The sequence below is a fragment of the Hypomesus transpacificus genome, chromosome 8 (genome assembly GCF_021917145.1).
Source record: "Hypomesus transpacificus isolate Combined female chromosome 8, fHypTra1, whole genome shotgun sequence".
NCBI classification, from domain to species: Eukaryota; Metazoa; Chordata; class Actinopteri; order Osmeriformes; family Osmeridae; genus Hypomesus; species Hypomesus transpacificus.
In genome coordinates this window covers 7,607,702-7,633,106 of record NC_061067.1, presented here as the reverse complement: position 1 = coordinate 7,633,106, position 25,405 = coordinate 7,607,702, and the positions used below count along the sequence as shown (strand labels likewise).

The 25,405-nt window shown below is 42.7% G+C and overlaps 3 protein-coding genes across 3 annotated transcripts in view; 1 reads left to right on the top strand and 2 right to left on the bottom strand.

Moving 5' to 3' along the window:
* Positions 1 to 10,569, bottom strand: part of lmbr1 (limb development membrane protein 1) — a 34,468-nt gene extending 23,899 nt beyond the window's left edge. Inside the window, exons 1-5 of the mRNA XM_047023385.1 lie at positions 10,381 to 10,569; positions 7,879 to 7,951; positions 7,023 to 7,062; positions 5,950 to 6,089; positions 5,484 to 5,587 (exon numbers count right to left, since the gene is read on the bottom strand). Of these exons, the coding sequence (XP_046879341.1) occupies positions 5,484 to 5,587; positions 5,950 to 6,089; positions 7,023 to 7,062; positions 7,879 to 7,951; positions 10,381 to 10,443 (420 nt within the window). The 5' untranslated portion in view covers positions 10,444 to 10,569. The remainder of the gene's footprint in view (positions 1 to 5,483; positions 5,588 to 5,949; positions 6,090 to 7,022; positions 7,063 to 7,878; positions 7,952 to 10,380) is intronic.
* Positions 10,570 to 10,612: 43 nt separating this feature from the next.
* nom1 (nucleolar protein with MIF4G domain 1) lies at positions 10,613 to 17,001 on the top strand. The gene is made up of 11 exons (XM_047023384.1): positions 10,613 to 11,842; positions 11,959 to 12,071; positions 12,192 to 12,387; positions 12,947 to 13,270; positions 13,414 to 13,524; positions 13,902 to 14,072; positions 14,252 to 14,373; positions 14,594 to 14,726; positions 15,599 to 15,730; positions 15,960 to 16,069; positions 16,270 to 17,001. The coding sequence occupies exons 1-11, from the start codon at positions 10,889 to 10,891 to the stop codon at positions 16,445 to 16,447; spliced, it is 2,544 nt and encodes an 847-aa protein (XP_046879340.1). The 5' UTR covers positions 10,613 to 10,888; the 3' UTR covers positions 16,448 to 17,001.
* Positions 17,002 to 18,988: 1,987 nt separating this feature from the next.
* On the bottom strand, positions 18,989 to 21,286 carry mnx1 (motor neuron and pancreas homeobox 1). Its single transcript, XM_047024029.1, has 3 exons — positions 20,734 to 21,286; positions 19,915 to 20,075; positions 18,989 to 19,721 (listed from the first exon to the last, which is right to left on the bottom strand). The coding sequence occupies exons 1-3, from the start codon at positions 21,218 to 21,220 to the stop codon at positions 19,437 to 19,439; spliced, it is 933 nt and encodes a 310-aa protein (XP_046879985.1). The 5' UTR covers positions 21,221 to 21,286; the 3' UTR covers positions 18,989 to 19,436.
* Positions 21,287 to 25,405: the final 4,119 nt, after the last annotated feature.

Genomic DNA, 25,405 nt, shown 5'->3' with positions numbered 1-25,405 from the left:
AGTCATCATCTTAGCCCATCTTGCTCCCTGGAGGTGAGCGAGGGGGTGAGAGGGAGGCTTTCTGGGACGAGCGCTGCCTCCCAGAGTCTCTCTTAAGGAGGCACAGCTGAGGAGAGCGCCCTGGTGTCGCGTCCACCGAGCCCACCTTAAGTGGTGGCTGTCACCATGCTGAAGGAGTATTTCCTTGAAGGAAGCTATTTCTATAGTTCTTCAATAATGTATAGATCTTCAGCCAGTCAGATCATTTGGGGGCGAAGGCAATGACTGTCACCTCCCCTGCCATGATCTCCACTTCTCAGGGAAGACAGGTCATCGCTCCAGACAGAAGCTGGCTAAACAGAAGGTTGAATTCTTCACATACTGGACAGCAAATCAATGAATTCTCCATCAACGTGGATTTCAAGAATAGAAAGAAAAGAGAGAAAGACTGAAAATGATCTCTTCTTCTCCTGATGACAGTATGAAGCAGAGGGATCTAAGTTGCTGGGTCATCAACGGGCTAGACGACAAACCACCGTTTTATAAATAGACGGATCGAGCCATCCTCAATGAAGAATAGAAAATACTCTTTCCCTGGTTCAAAACAGGAGAGAGAGAGAGAATGACAGGGGAAGGAGAAAGAGAGAGAGAGAGAGAGAGAGAGAGAGGAACGGAGGGCAGAGAGAGTGGTTCTGAACCCGGGCTGTGGTATCCAGAGCGCCCCTCTGGAAGTGTCTATTCTCTCTATTCTAAATGTGTGCGGCCCTATATATAGCAGCTCTGAAATATTCAGCACCCCCCCAACCCCGATCCCCACGCCGAGGAGCTAGCATGCTGCGGCTGCATCAGAGCACCAGCCCGCGCTTCCAAGAAATGTGTCGTTTGGAGACATTGAGGCCACAGGAACAGGTCGCGCACACAGCAACACAAAGCGGCGTCTGAATGTACACAAATACACGACACAGGAGCTAAAACGCACATGCTAATAACACAACAACAGAACTGGACACACACACACACACACAAAACACCCATCATCACCCCAGCACCCAATGTCACCACATCATTAGCTTAATGTCAATCTGCCCCCTCTTCCCCCCACAACCCAGGCAAGAAAACCCACAACAGAGCTGTCTGCGTCCCCCTCAGCTGGCTGCTCGGAATTATATTCTACTAACAGGAGAGGATATGTGGGAGGGTGGGGTACAACAAGAGGGAGAGCGATGAGTGCCGGAGACACTGAGAGAGAGGAAGGACAGAGCACGGTACAGGAGAGAGTTTGAAGGAAGAAGAGGGGGGGCGGGGGGGGGGGGGGGTTAACTAAATATATACAGTGAGAGAGAATACTGCCTCTGACAGGGATGGGAGATGTGGAGAGCAACCAAGACAGCAACAGAAAGAGAGAGAATGAGATGACGTGGGACAGAGGAGGGGGAACAGGGGGCATTGGAGAGACAGAAATGGGAAGAGAGAGAAACAGAGAGCAGCTTTCCTAGCGACCACCATAAATCTGATGCAGGTCAGCAGGCGGTGGCAGAGATCAGCCCACGGCTCATCCTTCCTACAATCTGACATGGCTGTGTGTGTGTGTGTGTAAGTAATAGAGGGGTGGTCCCTTACACTCCCATCCAGTCCCTTTCCTTCTGGCTAAGGATACACCAGATGCCCAGAAAGCTTATTAGGGTCTCCAGCCCTCCTGTAGCCCACCCCTCCACCCCCTCCCACCGCCCTCTGGCCCTCTGGCCCACCGGCCACACCGGCCGTGTTAGAGACAGAAAACAGAGAAGGAGTCGCCGGAGTGAGCGAGACACCCCCCTCCCCTGTTAAAAGCTGCAGAATAAACTTCTAAAGACTCCCTTTAATAAGACTTCAATGACACGGGCGTATGGGAAACGATTCGCCTCACGTCGTATGGGCAGAGGAAAAAAACCTTTGCACACACACAAAGGGGACAGACTTGTTGTACGGGGGGGGGGGGGGGGGGGGGGGACCAATGCCGTAAAAAATAATCTTACTTCCCCAATGATGGCCATTCTTTTGGTTTACATGGGGAGCCTTTGAAATTAGGCGGAGTGCTTTCGGGCTAGCATGTTCAGTAGATTAGCCCTGAAGGAGGAAGTCGCTTCAGTACTTTTTGATGTTTGCCAAAGCTGTATTCCAACTCCAGTGACGACAGCTTGTTATAATTATGGGTAGGTGTCAGGCTGATAAGTCCTCAAAGAATAAATGACAGTCACCTGGGTTCTGTCAAAGCAAAAGTGACGTGCAACTCCAAGAGTAGTCTGTGTACTGAGTTCTTGCTCCTGCACACAGCATATCACAGTTTAAGTCACGTCAATACATGTATTTGTATTTTTACACAGTTTTCTTTTTCATGTAATTCCATCACTTCAATCAGATATTGAGAGCATGTATTGACAAAAGCACCACCAACGTAAAAAAAACACACAAATAGAAATTAAAAAAATATTTTGAAACAAACAAAAAACTTCTAATACCTTCCCCCCCCCCAAAAAAACGAAATTGACATATGTTTCAAAGATCCATGAAACAAAAAATAATCGCGAGATACGCGCATAAAAAAGAAAAAAATAATACACAATAGACAAATAGATTGTCCTTTAAAACTAATATGTAGCCATGGCAACGAACATTGCAACGGGCCCAGGCTTTAGGAGGGGACATTGTGACCTTAAAAGAAGGTATGTAAACACCACTTTATATTCTGCGGCCAGGGACTGCCTGCAAGAAGGCCTGGGAAAAATGTCTGCATGCGCTGGGGGGAAGTTTTGAAATAAATATCCAGGCCCCTATTGTAGGGCTCCCCGACAAAGAGAGTATCTTAGTAACACCGCACGGTTTACTCAGCTTTGACCCCCCCAGCCCCCCCTTCCCCCTACAATAAACACACAGTGCTCTGTGGCGGCGAGGGTTCAGGGCTTGGGAAGGGTAGATTGATGAGTGGTTTCTTTAACTAGCGGATGAAAACTGCCGGCCCGTTGGTGGGTCAGCCTTTGGGGTCAGTGTCCTTTCTGTTAGACAAAAAAAGGGAGATCGGACGATCGGATCATTTCAGTATGGTGGGCTGGTGAAGTCCTGGAGGATGCTGATTACACACACACACACACACACACACACACACACACACACACACATACACACATACACACACCTCCCCAACAAAACTGAACCCCTTGTTGGGAGGGGCCTATTTCTGTCATACAGTTTCAAGATTGGTTCCGACAAGAGCCATTATGGTAATACAGGATTCCTACAGGATTTGATTTCACTTGCTGCATCAGAACCCCTTGGAAAAACCAAACAAAAGAATGCTGCCCAATCTTTCTGTTCCTCAGTTCCTATTGCATTGGGTTGAATCCAGTGAGTGGGGCCCTCTGGGAGCACCATGCTGGAGTGAGGAAGGGGATGGCCCACATGAACAAGGCCAGTCTCTCCCACATCAGGGAGGGGCCATGATTTCACTGAGTACGAAATTACCAAACCCCAAAAGTCTATTTGATGTCATAAAATGCTATTTCCTAACAGTCGGGATGCTTAGTGTTAGTTAGCAGCACCAAATGGCTGGCACCCATGATGCAGTACAAATGTGTTTCTGGAGCAAGACCAGGAGCCAGAGAGCTGAACTATAAGATGACATTTAAAAACTCAGCCATTTCTTCGGCAATGAATTTAAAAAGTGTTTTCGCATTCATTTAGCTATTTGTCGTCTCAGCAATGACGGAGAGAGAGAGAGGGAGAAAGGTTCTATTAATGGGACGAGTTAGTGTAGGGAGACATTTTATGCCAGCAAATAAAGCTAGATCATAACACCCAACGTTTGGGTCGTAAGTCACTCCGATCCATCCGCAATTTGGACAATTTGTTACACTATTAATCACACGGGAACCCGGAAGCTTCTGAGGAGCTGAACTGCTAACATCCCTCCGTCCCCCTGAAAACAACAACGACATTTCAATCTTGATTCTGGCCGAGTCCTTTATTACCTCGTCAAAACAGTAAAGCAAGCCACATGAAAAACCTGACTCTCACGGTTATCCGTTAAATTCATCAAGCTCTTCATTTCCGCGGTCAAAGGAACTTGCGGTGCCATAACATGGCCACGACCACATAAAACCCCATGAGATTGCGCTCCAAATGCTCTTATTGGACAGAGGGGCTCATATCACATTATAAAAACGTCCTACGTCGAGCGCTCGCATTCGTCTTGCTGTCAGCCCCTCTGTTGAGTGTGGGGGCTTAAGGGGGGGCTTTTTTCTGTCGAACTACACCGCGGCCCTCACCCTTTCTCACACACACACACACACACAGATAATATACCTGAATGTGTAGCTAACATTAAACAGTACTTCCTTTGAGCAAAATTTATGGATGATCAGTAGCAAGCAACAGCCCCTTTCCAAACCAGAAGAGTACCAAAGCATAAAACAGTGACAGAGGCCCTGTGTTCCACTTCCAACCGATCGGGGGCCCTTTATTAAAAGAAATCCAACCGAAACAAATGAGCAAGGGCCGGGGAAGTGGGGATGGATGTCAACATCAGGCCGTAAACTACAGTACAGACACATTTTTATGTCCGTTTGCCAGGAGGGATATAAACCAGAGAGAGGCTTCAAACTGTGACACAGGATAGAGGCGTATTAAAAGTAAATCTCACGCCCCCCTCACCTCCCCTTTCTTTCTCTCCCTCTCACTCTCTCGCCCCCCCTGCTCTATTGTGCCGTCGTGTTGCTCCACGTTTATGGACTCCCCTGGAACACGGGCCCTGGCCCCTCTTTTTGGGGTCATCAATTAAACAAGGAAGTGCGCTGAGCCTTACAACTCGATTATTAGCCTGTCCTTTTGAAGTTTTATTTTAGAGGGAGGCCCGGGGAGGGGTGTGTGTGTGTGTGTGTGTGTGTGTGTGTGTGTGTGTGTGTGTGTGCGAGGGGGGGGGGGGGGGGGGGGGGCGGGTGGCGGAGATCAGGCCCCTAAATCACTGATGGACGATGCAGCGGCGTTGAAGCGTTGGCGGGCGTCTGCGCCTTATTGGCCAGGCTTGTCAGGATGTGGCGCTGGCCGTAGACCAGACCTGTCGCGGGGTTAACGAGACAGCCCTGCGGTGGCCGAGGCAGACAGAGGCCAGGGGAGCAGGCACCTGCTGCTGGATGGCGGAGGACAACCTCTCACACGCACGGAAGAGGGGCCGACGCATACCTGCCTGCCTGCGTGCGTGGACAGACGCACACGCACACAGGAAGACACACAGGCAGTGCATACACGCCCACCCACCCCACCCTCACGCACAAAGACAGTGTCGGGACACAAAGGACAGACAGACAGTCAGACAGAGCTTTGCAGCTCATCAAATGCACACCTGTGGGAGTTCACAAACACACAATAAATGTATAAGGGTGAGTCTGCTGGCAATTTTCATCTGCACTGAGCTACAGCGTTTAACGGTGAACATGTAACAAGATAGCAGGTGATGGTTATGTCCACTGTACCTTTTTGGAGCCAGCAAACCCTTCCGACTCCAGGAAGAAGTAAGCGAAGGGCATCAGGACGAAGAGGCAGAGATTGGAAGACAGAGACACCAGGTTCCACAGGCCTGCAAACAAACCATCAATCAATAAGCTCTTTCATCATCAGACGCACTTTTCAAATCCTGCCTAGGTGTTCAAATGGATGTGTTAGATTAGAGGATGAGCTCTGTTAATATGGATTATCAACAGAGTTCATGCCAGTCTTTTTTTCCAGCCACAAGCAGGAACCTATGGACTCTGGCGCCCCTTTGTGGCTGAATTAGCATGTATTCTGTTCTGGCACTATATCTACAGCACATCAAATTGGTGTGCTAGTGAGAGATATGTGCTTTCAGATGCAACATACAAGGCTACTCGTATTTAATCAAGGTGCAGGAAACAAACAAAAAAAGTTCTACTTTAAGGACAAATGATGTGACATACTGACCATGAATGAGCGAGCCATTGAGCCACTGAATGTAGTAGTTTTTGGGGAAGGACAGCAGGATCTCGTTACTAATGATAGAGAAGGGCAGGAGGAAGACCGCCCCCCCCGACACGGCCAGGGTGAACGTGCACAGGTAGAGTCTGCGGCAGGAGCCGGACGCAGGTGCACACGCACGCACGCACACACACACCGGCCATAAGACGGACACAACACAGTGAGACATGGGGAGACCAACACCAAAGTAGGCACAAACAGACAGACCGACCGACAGACAGAGACACAGACAGACATACAGACACACAGAGACAAACAAACAGAAAAGGCAATGTTAGGGTAAAAGCACTGCTTTTAGGTGAAATCACCGTTTTGTTAAATTACTACACGTACGATGTGAAGATTTGGTTATCAGTGCAATCAAACAAACTAGTTTACAATGGAGCAACTACTGGAAAAGCTAATGTTTTAATTACACCCTGTTATTAATGGTCGGGCATAACTGTCGTCTGGGGATTAGTGTAGGATTAGTCCTTAAATCACATTAACAGATTCTTTGTTTGGCATGACAGAATACAAATAATAAGCAGAATCCTCAAGAAGGAATTAAGTTATTTTGCGTCACAGGCCACTTAAATGCTAGTGCTGGGGGTGGCAGATGGATCATTTCACTGCCGATGAGCTAAATGTCAATCACTTCAAGCCACTCCACCCCCTGCCCACCCCCACCCAGAGCAACAGTCCTACAGCCTATGCATCTGGAGGTTGCCAGGTGATTCAGATGCTGGAGGTTGCCAGACTGGGCACAAAGGAGTACACCATCTGTTCTACTCTTTAGTTACTGCTGAATTTTCAAAACATTCATAATTTCACTAAAGAAAAACAAATACATTTGAAATGGAACCTATTACTTAATTTGGCTGAGGTCAAAAAGGACAAATTATTTAATAGGTACAAAAACTAGAGAAAAAGCTAACAAAGGTTACAATGCCCTGTGCTGAGCTATAAGAACCAGGAACATGTACCGCACACACATTAGAATAAGTGTTTATATAATCAAGCTAGTTGACATCACTTACGATATCCTGTTGACGACAGCATCTTCGTCCTCCTGGTCATCTGAAGAAAAACATTTTTGTTTTATTTATTGTCACAGGAAATAAAATAGAGCAGAATTGACAGTTACATCCAAGCTAGAACACTTGAACCTACCAATCCCATATTTTGTAGTTCACACATCCTTTCACAAAATTAGGCTACAGGGCTGCATGAAAGTCTTACCAGGGATAGCACACTGTCTCATGATATTTTGCTAATAGTATAAGGTTCAGTCAGGAGACTGAGGTCATATTTGACGTGATTTCACTGTACACAGACACATCATCTTTGCTTCTCTGCCCGAGAACCCGACTGAGACTTCCGTCTCAGCAGCAGAGCTCAGATATCCATAATTCCCCTGACAGACCAGCAAAGACAGAACCGAGGACAGGACCAGGAGCAGTGGGGGAACAAAGGAACGTATGCGCAGAAGTTACGCACTTACATAGCGGCAACGTCAGACCATGAGAGTTCCTGGTCTTAAATAGACGTCCCTGTCGACGTTGGTGAGGATCAACATGTGCTTCATGTGGTATTGCTATTGCACATTGGCACAGTGCCCCTCGGAGTACCGGTCTCCTGCCTGAATCAGCCCCCAACTTGTTTACAGTTTTAAAAAAACATAACACCTGGGTACTGCAGGTAGGGTGTGGCTCATCACACGCTGCTCTGTAAAACTAGTTACACACAGTCCATGCTAGTGTACACAAAGATGAGAGACCTGCCCTCATGTTTGCTGTGACAAAACAAGGCGTGCAGAAAGTAGACTTTTCCTTTATCGCAATTCTTTTGGGTTTTCAGTAAAGTAGGCCAGTGAGGTTTGAAACACAAACGTACCTGTTTTCCTTTTGTATCTGGTTATGATGCAGTAGGACACTATGTAGAGCACTGCAAATATTAGGAAACAAATCTGAAAAAATAAACAGGTTTATATATTAACAATGAGACAATCAACGCAGGTTACAGAGCATTGCCGCAAGCTTCATACCATACCACAGCAAATGGGCTTGAAATCAACCATTCAGCTTAAGTAATGCAAACCGTGTAACCTAATATTGTGATGTCTATATTCCCAATGCCCTAACAGTGCAATATACAGTCAGGACATGAGTCATGTAACCTTGGCTGTACATTTCGTTTTGTTTCTTCCATCGGACTGACATGGTGGATTAATGGTACCTCCGCCATGCATGTAACCTTGATCAGGTTACACACACTTCTTGCCCTCATTATAGACTGTCAGGCTCAGCTAGCTAACTACATAGCTTACACAGGGAGGAATCATTTGTTGAAATGTCTGTCAGACTATGTTTTCAATGACACCTTTTCTTGCTTTGAAGGCCTGAGAAACTACTGTCTCGGATGTATCGTTTCTCAAAATGGAATACATTTCCTCCACTAAAGCATCATCAAGCTACATGCATGCCAACTTTCTGTGACAGCAAACACTGCTGGCTCACAGCTCACGCAGTCCAGCTTTGACAGAAATATCTTACCCCCCCACACACATACACACGCGCACACACACACACACAGGTCTAATGTTCCCTGACTTGTCAGTGTTTCAGCAGATCTCAACACCTTCTCCACATTACACAACACTGTGATGACTCAGCCAGACCCTCGACCTGCAGGATGCCTTCCCACTGACAGGAATAGGGCCTCTGCTTACACCACGGCAGAAAGGTTAATCATTCTTCTCATGCTTCTTTTTGTATGACAAAAAGGTGACAAATACAGAACTCTTGACTCTGCATAAATAATAGGAATACACACGAAAGGCCTGAACAGCTAACATTGGAGTGAGTGAATGTCTAGTGTTAGGACTACTTTTAAAGACTCAATCATTAATAAAATTAGGACCTCAGCTTTCAATGCAAAAAGCATAGCCTACTGATACAATACTGGACTTGGCTAGACCATATTTGAGATGTCTCTAAACACAAAGCAGATCAGCAACTTCTCAAGTCCATAGGTTAGGACAGGTTTAGAGTTGTTGGAGTGAACACACTAGCACTGGCCCTTAAAGAGACACCAGATAAGAGTACAGCAGATCATCTGCAGCAGAGCTTGGCTTAGCACTTTCAAATTCACAACCGTCAATTGCATATCTGCCGCTTCTCTTCTGTTTTATCTCACGCCTGAAGCAGCTTTGAAGGGGCCGTGTTTTGGGTGTCACCACACTCAGGTTTACGTAAGAAAAGATTGATAAGTGACATGCCTAGCTAACTAGGCAGTTATGCAGTGCTATGACCAACCTTTACTTAAATGAAACAGTACATGGCTTTGGATTGCTAGTGTTGGGTTACCAACACCTAGTCTACCCTGTGTAGTTTGTATGAGAAGAGTCTCCATGGCCAGACTTAGCAGAGGGCAGACTCGTTTTAAGTGAGTGCAGGGCAGGCACCCCTGCAAGCATTTGACACCTTGATGATATCTGAACTGTCACAATGCAGGGTGACAGTATTAATGGATGTCCTTCACGAGAGATTCTTCACTAATTTTACAGAACATATTGCATAACTTACGACTTGTTCACAGAAACAATAGCACGTGTTTAATCTAGTGAACCTGAAACCCTCTGCCTTAACTCTAACAAATACCTATAGAATGTTTACCCTCATAACGTGAAACTAAGTTGTCATGTACACTGAAAGAGGATGGTCAAAACTGAGTACAATATAGAGGATGGGGTCATTTTTGTTTAGAACTTAGAACTAACACTTAAAAACATGTCAAACTCATTTACAACGGGATCCCAATTACAACGGGATCCCAATATAAAGTAATTGACCATGTAAAAGACGCAGACCACAAGGTATGATGCCAGTGCAAAAAGTAATCAAGCTAATATAACGATACGAATGCTGATTTGATTCGTAAAGCAACGGGATCCTGTTTCAGGATAGGAAGAATGTGCGATTTCAGGATAGGAAGAATGTGCGATGTGATACTGTGCCGGACTATCTAATTGAGATGAATTTGATATCTTGTCCTGGTCTTCTACTACACTATTGACGATGTAACTAAACTAGTGATGCTAAGTAAGTAGCTATACGTTTACGAATTTATAAGCCAACAAGCGAATGGATTGGCAACATAAATAATGCAAATGCATGCAGACTGCTTAATTTATGTAAAATAGCAATTTTGCATATTATCTCGCTAGCTAACATATTTTGAGCTACATTCTGATAATGCTAATCTAGCGTTAAGTATCGCTAAAAAGCTAGCTAGCTACAGACTAGCTAATTTAACGATTCACCTGTGAGAAAGCCGTCCGATTTGACTTTTTGAGGCCACACAAGCAACTGCAAGCAAATAAATAAATTGACTTACGATGTATTCTCTAACTTGGCTGTGAAAATTCTGTTCCCTGATACTAACATCGTCTTCTTCCATTCTTCATATTGCAAATGCAAAAACTATTGCCAATCTACAGCTTCGCCAGCTACCGTGACCGCTCAAAAAGCTCAGCACTGACAGGTCTTTCCCCCTCTAACGACACGCCCCAAAACAAAATACATCATCATCATGCGACATTGCTGCCCCGGAAGAACATCGCATATATTTCGGGGTCATCTATCAAAAACAAACGAGTAATGGCAGCCCACATGGATATGCATGTGTGCAGGAGCTCATCCTGATAACAATCTAGACAAACTACATAATGTAACTATAGGTTGTATCTAAATATATTCGGTATTTTATTTAAATGTTATTTTGCTAGTTTAGGTCTCAAATACCGAGACATTTTAGACACCAAGAGAAGCATTTAGTCAACCAGTCACGTAACTGCTAAAAACAGATAGATCATATATTGTCATTGCATATTTGTTTTTCAAATATGAAACCTAAAGGGAAATTGAAGAAAGGGGGAAAGAAAGATACAGGTAAATTACTGAAGTACATGGAATTAGTCGAAGAATTTGTTCAAAATAAAAGTGGCGGATGTGATAACACTGAAGATTTTCGTGGGGTGAGGTCTGTGAAGAAGAAAAGTCGAAAAGAACTGCGCAAAGAAAAGCGAAAGTTGAAAAAGACAAATATTAAAAATCACTATGAAGGTTACAAGCAGCTGAAATCGGACAATGGAGACATCACAACCCCATCTAACAAACCACAGCTAAAGAAGAAGGTAACAGAGAAAGCAACAAAAGAATCTCCGGCTCAGAAACCCAAGCCTCAGGTTGAAGACACAGTAAAGAAGCAAGACCCTGCTAAAACGAAACCCCAGCGTAACCCAGCCTCCAAGAAAGGAAAAAAGAAGAACAAGCTACAAGAATCTAGAAAAAAGGCTCTTTTGGAAGCAAATGTAGTTGAGGACAGAGAAATTAAAAAGTTAGAAAGATTTCTTGGCTTCAACAAGAGGAAAAACAAAAAGACTCTGCCCCAGTCGTTCACAGCTGATGGTCTTGATTACATCCTAGGTGTGCTGGATGCAGGGTCGTCAGCAACTGGGATTTATGACAGCGATGATGACATGGACAAGGCCAAAGACAACTTTGAGAAGCTAAATGGCAGCGACTCTGAAATGTCTGGTGAGGAAGAAGACCAGGGAGGTGATTCTGACAGTGAAAACAGTGAACAAGAAAGTGACGAGGACCTTGATATCATTGATGAGGAGGCTGAGGATGAACAAGAAGATGGATTAGAGGAGGAAGAGGAAGAAGAGGATGATAAGATGGAGGTGGAGGATGATGGAATGCACGAGAATTCTGGCTCAGATGCTGAGGAGGAAAGAGAGGAGGAAGGAGAATCAGGCAGTGAAGTAAAAGCACCAGGACCAAAAGACGAAAATGTAAGTTGACATGGAGAATTATGTTTGCAGGCGACAATGGATGACATTGTCTAGTCCTACTCTAAAACTAAGTATTCACACTATCACAACCCTTTTTTCCCCCCTGAAATTTGTAGACTGCCTGTCTGGTAGGGAAATATGTGCCACCTCACCTGAGAGACTCTGGAGATGAAAAGCGTAAAATTGAACTTCAAAGACTGAAGAGGAATGTTAAAGGACTGGTGAACAGGTATTGGCTTTAAATATGACGAAATGTATCTCAAAATCCCATTTCAAATCTTTTCCGATTGATGTATTCGTAGCTCGAATGATTCCGTCATTAACCGGACTTCCTCTCCGTGGCTGCCAGGCTCAGTGAAGCCAACATGGCATCCATTTGCAGCCAGCTGGAGGCGTTGTACATGAGCTCCAGCAGGAAGGACATGAATGACACCTTGACAGAGGTGCTTCTGGCAGCCTGCGCGAGCCCAGCCCTGCTCCCCGACCGGCTCATCATGGAGCACGTCCTGCTCGTCAGTGTTCTGCATCACACCGTGGGACTGGAGGTAGGCCTCGTCAGCACGTGACCCCCAAACGGCCTGAAAGAGATTCCTTTGAGAGTAGGTCACAGACAGGACTCAATACAGGTTTGTTTGGAACAGATGTGTTCAAGCTTTTGTGGTGACCTGTAGTTCACCCCACTTACTGTCTGCCCCTTTGATAAGGGTACAGACTGGAGAAAAGGGGCTTTGTATCAACAGGTGTGTGTGTGTGTGTGTGTAACCATTAACCTGGGAATCCTCATTAGCCCCTGATTTGATTAGGGCCTATTTGTTTTAGGCCTACGTGATATGTGTGTTTTCCCACCAAAGTCCTTTGTAAGCTAATAGCCTCTTTGATTCATGAGAAAGTGACATTTCACACCTCTGCATGCTTGACTTGGATGTTAATCTAGCTCTGTTCCATGTTGACTTTACCTTGTGTAAATGACCACACACAGATACATATAATTGACTATCAACACAAAGGACTTTCTACTGTGTTTTTGCTAATTAGATGGTACCAGTATACTGTATTTTCCAATGAATGAGCTGACCAGTGAAATTTGCTATGACTGTTTTCCAGATTGGGGCTCATTTTCTTGAAACGGTAGTGAGGAAGTTTGACGAAATGTACAAGACCCCAAGCGAGGGCAAGGAGTCTGCCAACTTGGTTGCCATCGTAGCACACCTCTACAACTTCCAGGTGGTCCACGCCATGCTCATCTTCGACGTCCTCAAGCTGCTGGGGGAGTCCTTCACAGAGAAGGACATTGAGCTGATGCTGTTTGTGCTGAGGAACGTGGGGTTTTCCCTGCGCAAGGATGACGCCATGGCTCTCAAGGAGCTCATCACCGAGGCTCAACGCAAGGCCAGTGACGTGGGGACAAAGTTCCAGGATCAAACCAGGGTGGGGTACCGTTCACTCTTAGCCACGATCATTCACACCATGTTGTTGTTGTTGTTATCCCATATCTAGGTCAAAACTCTTCACAATTAGTTTAAATAAATCCTTGATTTACTTGTCCAGCTGTCTCGTGACTTTCTCCTCAGGTGCGTTTCATGTTGGAGACCATGCTGGCTCTGAAGAACAACAACATGCGGAAGATTCCAGGCTATGACCCAGAGCCTGTAGAGAGACTAAGGAAGCTGCAGAAGACTCTGGTATGTGAATGTCCTCCAAGCTGCCCATAAATGAGTCAAGTCTAGTATTGCTGGTGCCATGTAGTGGTTATATTTGAAAAGAAAGACCTTTTTCTTCCAGTGACTTGGCTTGGGTCCTCATACTGTAGCTTGTAGATCTTCCACCAGGGGGCGCTGGAATGTCACCTACAGTTCTTGCAATTGAAGATAAAGCAATTTGAAACGTGCATCAAACTTGCAGTGTATCTCTACATCTCAGCAAATGAATTGATTCAAAAATCACCCATTGTTCAAAGTAAATCCTCTTCATGACCGGTGGGGGTTCACCTATCAAAAGTTCTCGATGTTTAGACCATTTCCTGTTGACTAATCATTCCTGGTGAACCTTTCCCACCCAGATCCACCAGAGTGTGGGGGGTACTGACGTGAAGCTGAGGGTCTCCCTGGAGAACCTCCTGGCAGCAGACCAGGTTGGCCGCTGGTGGATCGTGGGCTCGTGCTGGACTGGAGCCCCCATGATAGGGGCCCGGGACAGCCAGGACCCCAAACAGCCCACTGCAGAGGGAAAGGTATAATACATGAAACCCTACTTGAAATATATTTGACAATAATTTGAATCTACTGCATGCTTTCTCTACATCTGTATATTTGAGGATGTCTGAATTGGCCTAAACTTGTGTGGAATATTTTTCTGCTCTCGCAATGGACATAGAATAACCTTGTAGGGGTTCTGGTCTTGCCTTCCCAGTTTAGCGCCAAGGTTTTGGATCAAGCCCGCAAACAGAGAATGAACACAGATATCAGGAGGAACATCTTCTGTGTGGTCTTGACCAGCGAGGACTACATGGATGCCTTTGAGAAACTGTTGAGGTGTGCGCCGTAATCCTACGTAATAGACGAGTCATTTCTCCAATCCCTGTCAAGCAATCAAATCCCTTTTCAATTGCCGTTTGTTTAGCACACTCTGCTTTACTAGCTTATCTGTAGCTCACTTTCAGTTGTATATACGTGTGTTTTATGAAGTATAATATGGCCGTTCATTGATTTTAAATACATGTTGTGGTGTTATTGTGTTGTTCTCTGTATCCAGGATGGGTCTGAAGGGTCAGCAGGAGAGAGAGATAGTCCACGTGCTGATGGACTGCTGTCTGCAGGAGAAGACCTTCAATGCCTTCTACGTTGTGCTGGGGGAGAAGTTCTGCACACACGACAGACGGTTCCAGGTAGGCACCACAAATACAGTGTGAATTCAGGCCAGCTCAACTGCTGTGATTAAGAGTCTTGTGTCAAGAGTTGAGGTACAGTTGGGTGAACTCCAAATCCATCAACATTTTAAATTGTAGTATTTATAATAATATAAATAATATAATATTGTTAATCTATAATACTATTATAAAATTGATTATAATTATAATTTATTATACCAATCCATTATACAAGATTCCAGTTCCCATTGCCTTAGTTAATGATAATTAAATCATATTCATAAAAAAAATTTTTTTTGAAAAGGTTTAATATGGGGAATAATATTATACATACATACAAACATATACAAAAAATAAAATGAACAAACTACTTGATTTGTATAATCTTCATTCTATGTCACCTGGCTATGACCCATCATTCACCTCAGCAGTGTGGGAACCAGGAGGAGACTAGCACCTCTCCTCAGATAGTGTTTGTCCTAAGCCGTGAAACCAAACAATGGTGGCAGGTGACATCTCATTTCCTCCTTCTCAGCTTCCCAGTAGGTCGCAGGCCTGCTATCTGACACTGATAACCATTGTCCATCTAAGAGCTTTGACCACAGCTCAAGGGGACGTTGGTTTTTCACAAGCTAATTGGACTGTGATGATTCTGATTTGTTGAAGGTCACTTGTTCTTAAAAAAAAAAGCCAAAAAAGTTTTTTATGTATAATTTTAAGAAGGACTATGTCAACAGAATGTTGTTGATTGTACCTTGTGATTTTGGGGGGGAATAGTTAAATATATAATTAACTGGTCTTTTGGATAAATCAGTCAAATTATAACAAAGTGTCTATTGTTTGTTAATTAGAGTGTCTTCTCTGATCTTTTTTAAACTTTCTCCCCCCAGATGACCTTCCAGTTTAGCCTCTGGGACAAGTTCAAAGACCTCGACAGCCTACCCAGCAGCACATTCAGCAACCTGGTTCAGCTGGTCACACACTTCCTGCAGAAGAAGTGCCTCTCCCTCTCCATACTCAAGGTGCACTTCTCTGACTGAATGAAGTGAATTTATAACCAGAGCCTACCCTATTATAGGAATGATGATGATAAATGTAATATTGGACATGTACAAGGTTTGTATTTAAAGTGACTTACTCAGTTATAGCATACATTTTCACGATGGGTGGCACCAGGCAAAATGGAACCCCTTACATTAGCATCGTATGTACCAGGCTCTACCAACTGACCGTCTTATTCCTTCCTTGAAGGTGATAGAATTTGGGGAGCTGGACAAACCAAAGGTCCGCTTCTTGCGTCAGGTGATGACTAAACTCCTCAAAGAAACCGAGCCGGAAGTTCTCGAGAGCATATTTGGACGGTGAGTGTCACGCATCAATACGTCTAGCTAAGCATAAGAAATGAAGAATCCTTTTGGCCAAACAATGCTTTAGTCCAGTAGTAAAGACTATCTCACTGCTTTGTGAAAAGAAAACCTGTAAAAAAACACCTCACCTCAGAGGGAGGACCACCAGGCAAAAGTCTGGTTATCAATGTCCCTCATTGTTTTCCGTCCACCAGGATTTCGGGAATTCCCAAGCTTGGAATGCTGAGGGAGGGCTTGAAGCTTTTCATCAGCCACTTCCTCCTGAAGAAGGCCCCGTCAGAGAGCCCAGCTGAACAAGCAGCGCTGCTGACCGAGAGAGCCCGGGTCGCCACCAAGGCCATGGAGGCCAGGGAGGCCAAACTGAAACTGTAAAACACACACACAGGGAGCTCCACGGGAACAAATGAGGCTTGTAAGAAGGAAACTACAAAGAACTAGACGGCTTGAGGACATGAATACGTTTCAAGAGGTGTGAACTGAATAAGATAACATTGACACTTGATGGTTGTATTCTTATCCACTAATACCATGATAGACGGTGTCAGTCAGATATAAGAATATATGATTATGTACTGCAATTGATTAGTACAGTAATTGCTATGGATACATGTTAATGCATGATCAGCTGAAAGTTGAGTTGAACTCTGTTTTATCATTTGCCAATGGTAGTAGAATTCTATTAATACCTTTAAAAACAAATGTATATATGATTTTGGAAATTGCATTTATAAACCTTATAAAAGTCAGTTGTTCATTTTTTGATGAAGAATTATATTGAAGATATTCACATAAAGTTGCAGGCAATAGCAGCTCCAAATTTTGTGACACATTGGACACACAGTCCTTTAGGGGGCAGTATCGGGCAAGATAAGCAGTTTTAGTAATGCACATTCTCATAATAAACAGTGAATGCTTTTCAAACCTTACTAAATCTATGTCCCATTTTCTGTCAAGTGACTAAAAACATGACCAGTCCCTCTTGAAAGGCTATACCTACTAACCTATCTGGACTAATGGTATTGTTTCTTTTTAGTGTCAACCAACCGATTAGGCCAACACATCATCAACATATCCTTCTATCCCTTCACAGTGTTAGCACAACAGAGTGAGCGCTCCAGTGTTTGGTTTCCAAGCTATTCTTGTGGTTCCCTGGCCCGGTGGCACCCTTGTCCAACCACATGCACTACATAGCAGAGTCACTCTGTTACATTTGATGCCTGCTACTAATAATTAGCGCTATTAGCTATTAGCATGGCCTGCTGAAGACCATACTGAAGGATGGTGTGGCCGGAGGGCAAGACACGGTCACTGAGGTTATTGGAGGGAAACTGCCCTCTTCCATCCATCGTTTTGCTCATGGATTAGGAAATGTATCACAGGGATGCAAGTTTGGTCCCCCTAACCCCCCCCCCCCCCCACTGACCCTACATACACATGTATGCCTCCTTATCCAGATTATAATTTTCACATTATGGGAGCCTAAGTCCCAACATTCTGCAGCCATAAAAAGACAGATGACTTTACTCTACTGCTAAGAATTTTAAACGGCAATGATCCTCCGAGCCTGTCTCTGTATAGCTAAAATAAACATGACACATAAACGTACTGTAAAATACCCAGGAAATGCTATTCAAAGAGGTAATTTATTTGACCACCATTTAACTGGTTTTCTACACCAGCCCATCATTCCATTCAGTCTTTATTAAATACTGACATTCTGTTTGTGCTGAATTTCTGAGAAAAAATCCAAATTTGAGAAGAGGATCGTGGCACAGTGCAAGCTATTGTAAGCAGGTGCAACACATTACTAACCCAGGTAGGTGTGTGATGAACCAACAATGACCCTGTAATGGTATACTACAAATGTGTGTCATTTGAACTGATTGCATAGGTATAAATGACTTCTCAACTGATTGTGCAAGAGGTATTGGATCCCAGGATTTATCGTCAAGGAGTTTTCTCACTAGGATTATTTTGTTGCTGAAAAAGCAGGTTCGTCTCTTTGTGTCCTCCTCACCGTTGAGTAACTTGTTATTCGATCAGAAACAAGATGATATGTTGTGCAGTATAGGAGAACAGACTACTTTGAATTTCTATTTCTGTGTAATAATAGGGTTTTGTTACGACAGCATTTTAGAACAATTTTCGCCATGGCCTTGAAGTTGTTAATAGGCCTATACATTTAGTTTTGACCAGGTAGTCTGGCTAGAAGATTTAATGGCCTTAACTGCAACAAATATGACTGATTCAAGCAGAAATTGAATTGCTTTAACCTACTACAGAATCAGGTTGTTTAAGAACTGTACCTATTTAATTAAAGAAGGTGTCCATTCAACAAGGAGTCACATTCAAATCGGATGTTTTCAGTCCGAAGAAAATAATGTTTGTATCTAAGACAGGCGCAGTGATTAACGACCTGATCTAGAAGTTTATTAATACAAGCCCACTGCTAGTCTGGTGTGAAATGTTTCCAGCGTCTGAGTCGGACTTGTGTTTGCCCTCGCTGCATGTTTGCACAGATTCGACAGAGCTATTAACAACAATTCCCATGGCCCGACCTGTCAGACGGGTGGGGACAACAAGGTCTTCAATGCATTCAAGTCACTCACAGCTTATAACACACCATAAATAAACAACCACACAAAATCAGCATTGTATGGTAGCCCTATGAATGGAAGAGGCATGTAGAATATGCAACAATTCATTTAATTCACGACCGCAAAACACAATTGCATTTAATATAAAACGAATTTATTTAATAGTGTGCACCGACATAGACGCTAAACAATAATTTAGCATGCATTGTTATAACCCTTTTTATAAATATACAAAAATAAACACGTAACATTTTCTGCACTTAAATGGTTTGACACAATTACAGTTACACCAAATAAACAAATATTTTAATGCAGTGGCAATACCAAAATACCAAATATTAGTCTGCAGGGTTGGAATTTTCTATTTGCCATCATGGAAAATTATATTTAAAATCCCACAGCACAATATTGGAGTGTAGGCCTATCCTGAGCCGAATGGGTGAAACATAGAATTTGCACATAATACATGCAACGTTACAGACAGAGGGGTATTCAATAACACTAAACGTAAATCTGCTCCTTGTATTGCTTGTTTGGGCCATTCATTCTGCAATCTGCACAGTTAGCACATGGCTCAAATCCCTGAATATCAGTCAGGCATCGCCCAGTCAGTATTTTTTTTACACATTATGCTCATTATTCCAGGTAGATGATTGCCGTGCTTGATGTCTTATCTTTACATGCAGCTGCAGATTTGTGAAACTTCCCAGTCACTTTTTAAAGAAGCTGCAATAATGGCAGGTGCCTAATGTCTTTGAGCCGTCTCAAGGTTGAGGACTTATATCACTGGTGTGGTTTCGTTCGTCTTCAGACGAACAATCTGACGAGTTGTAGAAGTTGTCACCTTCGTCGTCATCACTGTCCCTAAAGTCTCGTATTCTACCACCTTTGACAGATTCTGTTTTATGATAATCCGTTTGTTCTAGTCCGTCAGATTTCTCCTGACCATTTTTCGTGCTTTTCTGTTTCTCGGCTTCTTGCGCCGCTTGCTCTTTGGCCTTCTTACTCCGCTTCCATTTCATCCGTCTGTTCTGGAACCAAATTTTTACCTGAAAATAAAAACACGGTCTAAGGAAATAGCAGGTAAAAGTACTTGTTATACAGCAAATGCGTAGCCTTCTGTCTTGCTTAATGGGCATCCAGTGACACTGAACTATTGTTGGTTACACACTAGTGGCATATGATGATCAATTGTTTGCTAATAAAATAGACTGAATATAGGCTGGATTTAAGCATTCTTACCTGTGTTTCTGTCAACATCAAGGATGTTGCCACCTCAAAGCGCTTTGGTCGCGACAGATACTTATTCAATTTGAATTGGTGCTCCAGTTCTAACAGCTGCTGGCTTGTGAATGCAGTTCTTGGTCTTCTGCACTTTCCAAGTAAGTTGGACTGCGCCTGAGCTGAAAAAAAAATCAGAAAAAATGTTGTCTCAAACAGCATTTTTGTCTGCTATGGAAAGATTATAGAAGGCTGACTGTACTGAAATAGCCTGTAAAACATGCCAAAAATCAACATACACTTGATTTGTCTGAGATAGCCAAACTATCAGATGTTGTCTACATTTAAAATTACGTTCAGAACAGTTAGGCTACAAGCGTTTTATTGGAGGTACGAAGATTTTTGTCAATGAATGAGATTTGAAGACATAACATCCCAATGCTTGTTGAGTTTAATTGCCATCAACGAAACCCCTACAACGTATTTTTGAATAAATGTAACGGGCTAAGCTATTTGCCACCTCATTTTGAACGAATCTGTTAAAACGAACAGAAACAAAAAGGCAGTATCTGGTGAGCAAATAGTGTGTCGGCTGTGGGTTTCACACTCTTCCGTCAGTTTCCCACTGTCCATTATCTGTTCATTTTAGTTCCCCTCAGAAAAACTATCGCTTTACTTCTCATCTTTGGCTAGTCTAAAACATCGTTTTTGGCTACCAAATGGCTGAAAGTCTGAACAATACATTATGCACCAAAATCATCGGTGCACGAACAAACACACACACACAAAAACCCAAACGTAATTGTTGCCCTTCTAACAAGTCTAAGATTATTTACTCACAATTAAAATCGGGCATTTTCGGAAGCATCATGCCTGCAGTGGAAACCCGCAACCAGTGGTCCAGCTGAAACGTCCCCGCCGTAAGTTTGAGGGAATCAGGGTGATGGTGATGGGATCCATGTGGGTAGGAGTAGGACAAGGCAGGGTGCTGACCAAGGGCGGCCGCCGAGTAGGTGTACATGGGGTGGCCGTAGAGAGCCTGTGGGGAGATCCCCGCGCTGCTCTGAGGATGTAATCCAACCATGCTATGTGGACTGTTTAAGAAGCCCGGTTTAGGGATAAAGCCACAAGAGGAAATCCTCGGTGGAGACGGCGTCTCTGTGCGTAAAGAGTCGGTACTGGCGTTTAGTTCGGAAGCTGGTACACTTCCAGACGAGGATATGGAAGAAGACGATAAAGAAGTCACAAGAGCAAGAGGAGATGTTTGTACTTTAGGTGGATCAACAGCTAGAAGCGCGTCAATACGAAAGTTTTTAGATTTCTCCATTTGGCCCTATATGTCCTCGTCGTTTTCAGACGTTTATCAGCCGCGTACAGACGATGTCGAAGTGATACTGTTCCACCGCTCAAAGTTATGATCTAGGTAGAAGTGTGAGTGGTGAAAGTCAGTGTGACACTTAATTCCTATTCGATAGGCGATTGGTCCCACCCGTTTGGCAGGGGGTTGTCCCATTGGTAAGTGCAGGTCGTGTTTATAGCGCGTTTCGTTGGCGCAATACTACCCTAGAAATGACCCGTCCGCTGTTCAGTCAATAATAATACGTCCTGTTTTAGAAAACATTTTGTTGAGCGGGTACAGTCACACGTAACATTTGTTTTCAATAAGGTACATTATGCATGACTGTCCAACAGAAATGTGTAGGAGTAATTTTTTTTAATCAATAATAAAATCAAACGTTTCATTGGAACAATAGCCTAAAATAAAATATATTTTTAAGAACCTTTGGCAAATATGAACCATAAAAGGTCAAAGGGACCGGCCTGCTTTCAAGACTATCAATTTGTTTAATGGTTGAATGAAACTAGGTTCAACCTACATGCTTAACAAAACAAACTTCACTTAATATTTAAAATGTTTTGTTTTTATAGCTTACGTTGCATTTACAAATGGCGTGCTTGAAACAGCGCAAACTAAAAATGCAAAAGTCACAGGCGCGCACATGGCACAAAAATTGCATTTGCAATGACAAATTGTTGCACAATTTATCACATAAAAGCACGGTTTGTTACTTTCAATAGACCCTGTGGGAGATCATCGAATGCAAAATGAATCCTTTGGGCTTATAGTTCCCGCCGTACAAAAATTATGTCACAAATGAATAACTCCATGACCTCTCCATGCGTCTTCCAGGCCAGCTGGGAAATTGAATTAAGAGCCGCCTTATGCCACACACTAGTAAAATGAGCTATATGTGCATAAGGTTGCATAGCTGTGCATGTCATTCACGAAAACACCAGAATGCACTCTTTTGCAAAAGGAACAAGTTTTGTGAAATTAAATAAACATTTTGCTAAAGGTAGACGGCATAATGTGTTGCCTATGTAGCCTAAACAAGACAGTATAATTTAAAGGCAAAAAGGTTAAAAGACTAATCGTAATTTTTTTTCAGACAATTTAAAAACATGCTAAACACAACATAAAATCGGTGATGAGGCCGTTCTGGCAATAACACCAATGTTATTTGACTTTTCCCACAAACTAATTTATTGAACATTTTTCCTTTAGAAATATCTCCAATGAAACATTGTCATTCCAAACTCATAATCATAATATCCTCTAAAAAATATATTTCTATAATGAATGGGCAACATCATACTGACATAGGTCGTATAGCCTATAATGATAGGCCTATTTTTCTCATGCATTTTTGTCATTATTGTAAGCAGTAATGAACATATTAGACCAGAGAAATAACAGTTAAATAAGATAAAAGCATTAATGCAATTTTATGTAGCTAGTTTAGACCTGCATGTTCTATAGGCCTGTCTCGACACAATTTCGTTTTGAGACAGAACATTACATATTCCAACGTTTGCGTAGAGCACATGCTTCTGCAACATTTTGTAGTGAGGTTTTACTTTTAATGAAAAAAAAGCTATATTGTCTGTTTTGGTCAAAATTTGAACAAATAGTTGGTATTGTTGTGACACAGTTCACATAATTACATAAATTAAATGGGATGGAGAGAGAGATGTGTTACTTATACGTAGCCCATATATGTTTTGTGGAACCCTGGGGTTGGCTGTCCTTCGGTCTAATAAGCCACTTAAACTTAATGGAGGAAGAGGTCAAAACGAGAATTATTGACACCCTGTTGCCCTTAACCTGTCTCCCAATAAAGCTGATTAGTTTTTGTCAATTCATCAGCTAACCGCTCTCATGGGACAGGCTCCGACGTTTATTTGCTCGGGGGAAATCAACAAGTCACTAGTAGTCCCAAGTAAAGGATCACCATTTAATTGGGAACCTTGATGATATCATGACCGATTATGATAGCTCAGCTAGAGATTGATGTGTGGCATGAGAACGTAATGGGAGGCACGTGCACCAAAGAACTTAACCTGCAGCTAAACCTGCAGCGAAGTTTGATATTTCATGTCTTTATCTAATTGTAAGGTCTTCGTCATTAATTTTGTTATTTTGTTAATTAGGACATTGATTAAGTAGGATATTTTGACAGACCATCTGAGCTAAATCCTGTTTTATCAAAAGGCAATAATCTTACGTCACTTAGCCTATATCTTATGCCTCTGGTCACGGATGCCACACGATCTGTGCTTTGTCCCCTCTGCATGGTTTAATTTCATTAAGGGGCCACATGAATACTTCTATTAAAGCACCAGTGAAATATGAAGCCATTTAGTATTGGCCTGAACCAATCACCAAGATTTATGGCCCCTTTTCATCACATCAAGAGGGGAGAAAATTAATAAGGGACCCTGAGATGGAAACGGCCCCTAAAACCCCAGTCTTTCCTGAAAGCTGTTAATTTGCGCCGTAATTACTTTCACAATTAACTAAAATACAAATCAAAGTGACAAATCGAGATAGTTTATATATTAATTACCTTCTGTAAATGTGTTCATTATGAAAAGACAATTTAAGGGGACCTGCACTGTCTCTTTTATTGCAATAAATACATTCAATTAATTTGGCACAAATGGCTTCTGCCATGAAACGTATATGACTGCTTTTAAACACATTTGCGGCCCATAATCATTTCATCAATTTAATTTGTTGAGCAAGCCATCCCTGAGAACATTTCTCTCGGTAAAAAAGACCTTGCACGATAGACTCTATTACTAGATATCATTAGCGGGAAGATCAGGGTCCTCCAAGACCTAATTGCATATGGTTTTTGAAGACTGCAGGGACTGAATAGACCTAAGTTCTCTGATACACATGCAATGTCTATAAAAGTCCTTAAGTAAAATTCAATATTGCTGTCTTTTTTTGTAGGACTAATGTGCCATCCATTTTGGGCTGGAGAGTATTGATTATTATTCCTGACTGTCCTTCAGGTTGCTTAGGCCAATATATGTAGGTTAATGCAGGGTACAGCCTACTTTACGTTGAATACATCAATAATACAGTATTATTTACATATAAATAAATGGACTGTTATGGATCATATTGATTAATCTGTAAAATTATTCATTCTACTACTACTACTAATAATAATAACAATATGTATTGGTTAAATAACAACGTTTTTGACATGTGCGAGTTTCAACAATAAGTGAGGTAAAACATAAATCATCAATGAGCCTTTTGTAGTAACATCTCACTCATTTGTAGTGACCAATGGTCTGATGTTCAGACTTCATACTGTGTCTAAATGAGAAGAAGTGCCCTCAAAATCTCTTCACCATTAGCCAAGTGTAAGGAATTTCCTTGAAGATAATCCTTCTTCCAGGTTCCTGTTCCTTCTTCTGCCAATCCCTACCCATTTTGTATTCAGGGAAATGTGTTGTGACATACCACAGACAGTAAATTATGCTGATTTACTTAAAAAAAGGACAGGTTTAATGGATTAGATTAAATGTAAAAACACCACCCTGTACCCCCATTTTAACATAGAGCCCTTCTTATACATTGCCCTGTTGCAAATTAAACTTTCACTTGAGTCTGCTTTTAGGTGCAGATGTATAAATATACATCTAAACACTGGAAACTACTATTTGAAAACAACATGTCACCCAGACATGATTAAAGGTAAAACGGATTGATTTGACATTTCCTGGTTGACCTAGCAGCAGCTGTTGTTGTTGTTTGAGGTTGATCATAGTTATGAGAGGTATGACTTGATATAAAATACCTCAAGAACACAAACAACCAACAAAATATGGCATGGGATACCTATCTGATTCTTTTACCTAATACTGTAAACCATGTGCCTTTGGTGACTATTTATTAAGATGTCTAATTTCATAAGATGACACCAGTGCTTGGCTTTGCCTATTTGGTTGGGATATTGACTTGTCCAGAGTAATTGCAAAACATGCTCATTGTCTATTTCAACTGAAACTCGAATACATTTATCATTGAACATTCGAGTAGCCTTACATCAGTGTAAGGTGTTTGGGTGAACATCTCACAGAAGAATGAGATATATTTCCTGTAAGGTCCAAGCAAGAGTGGTAATCACATAGACATCTATGTAGGCAGAGA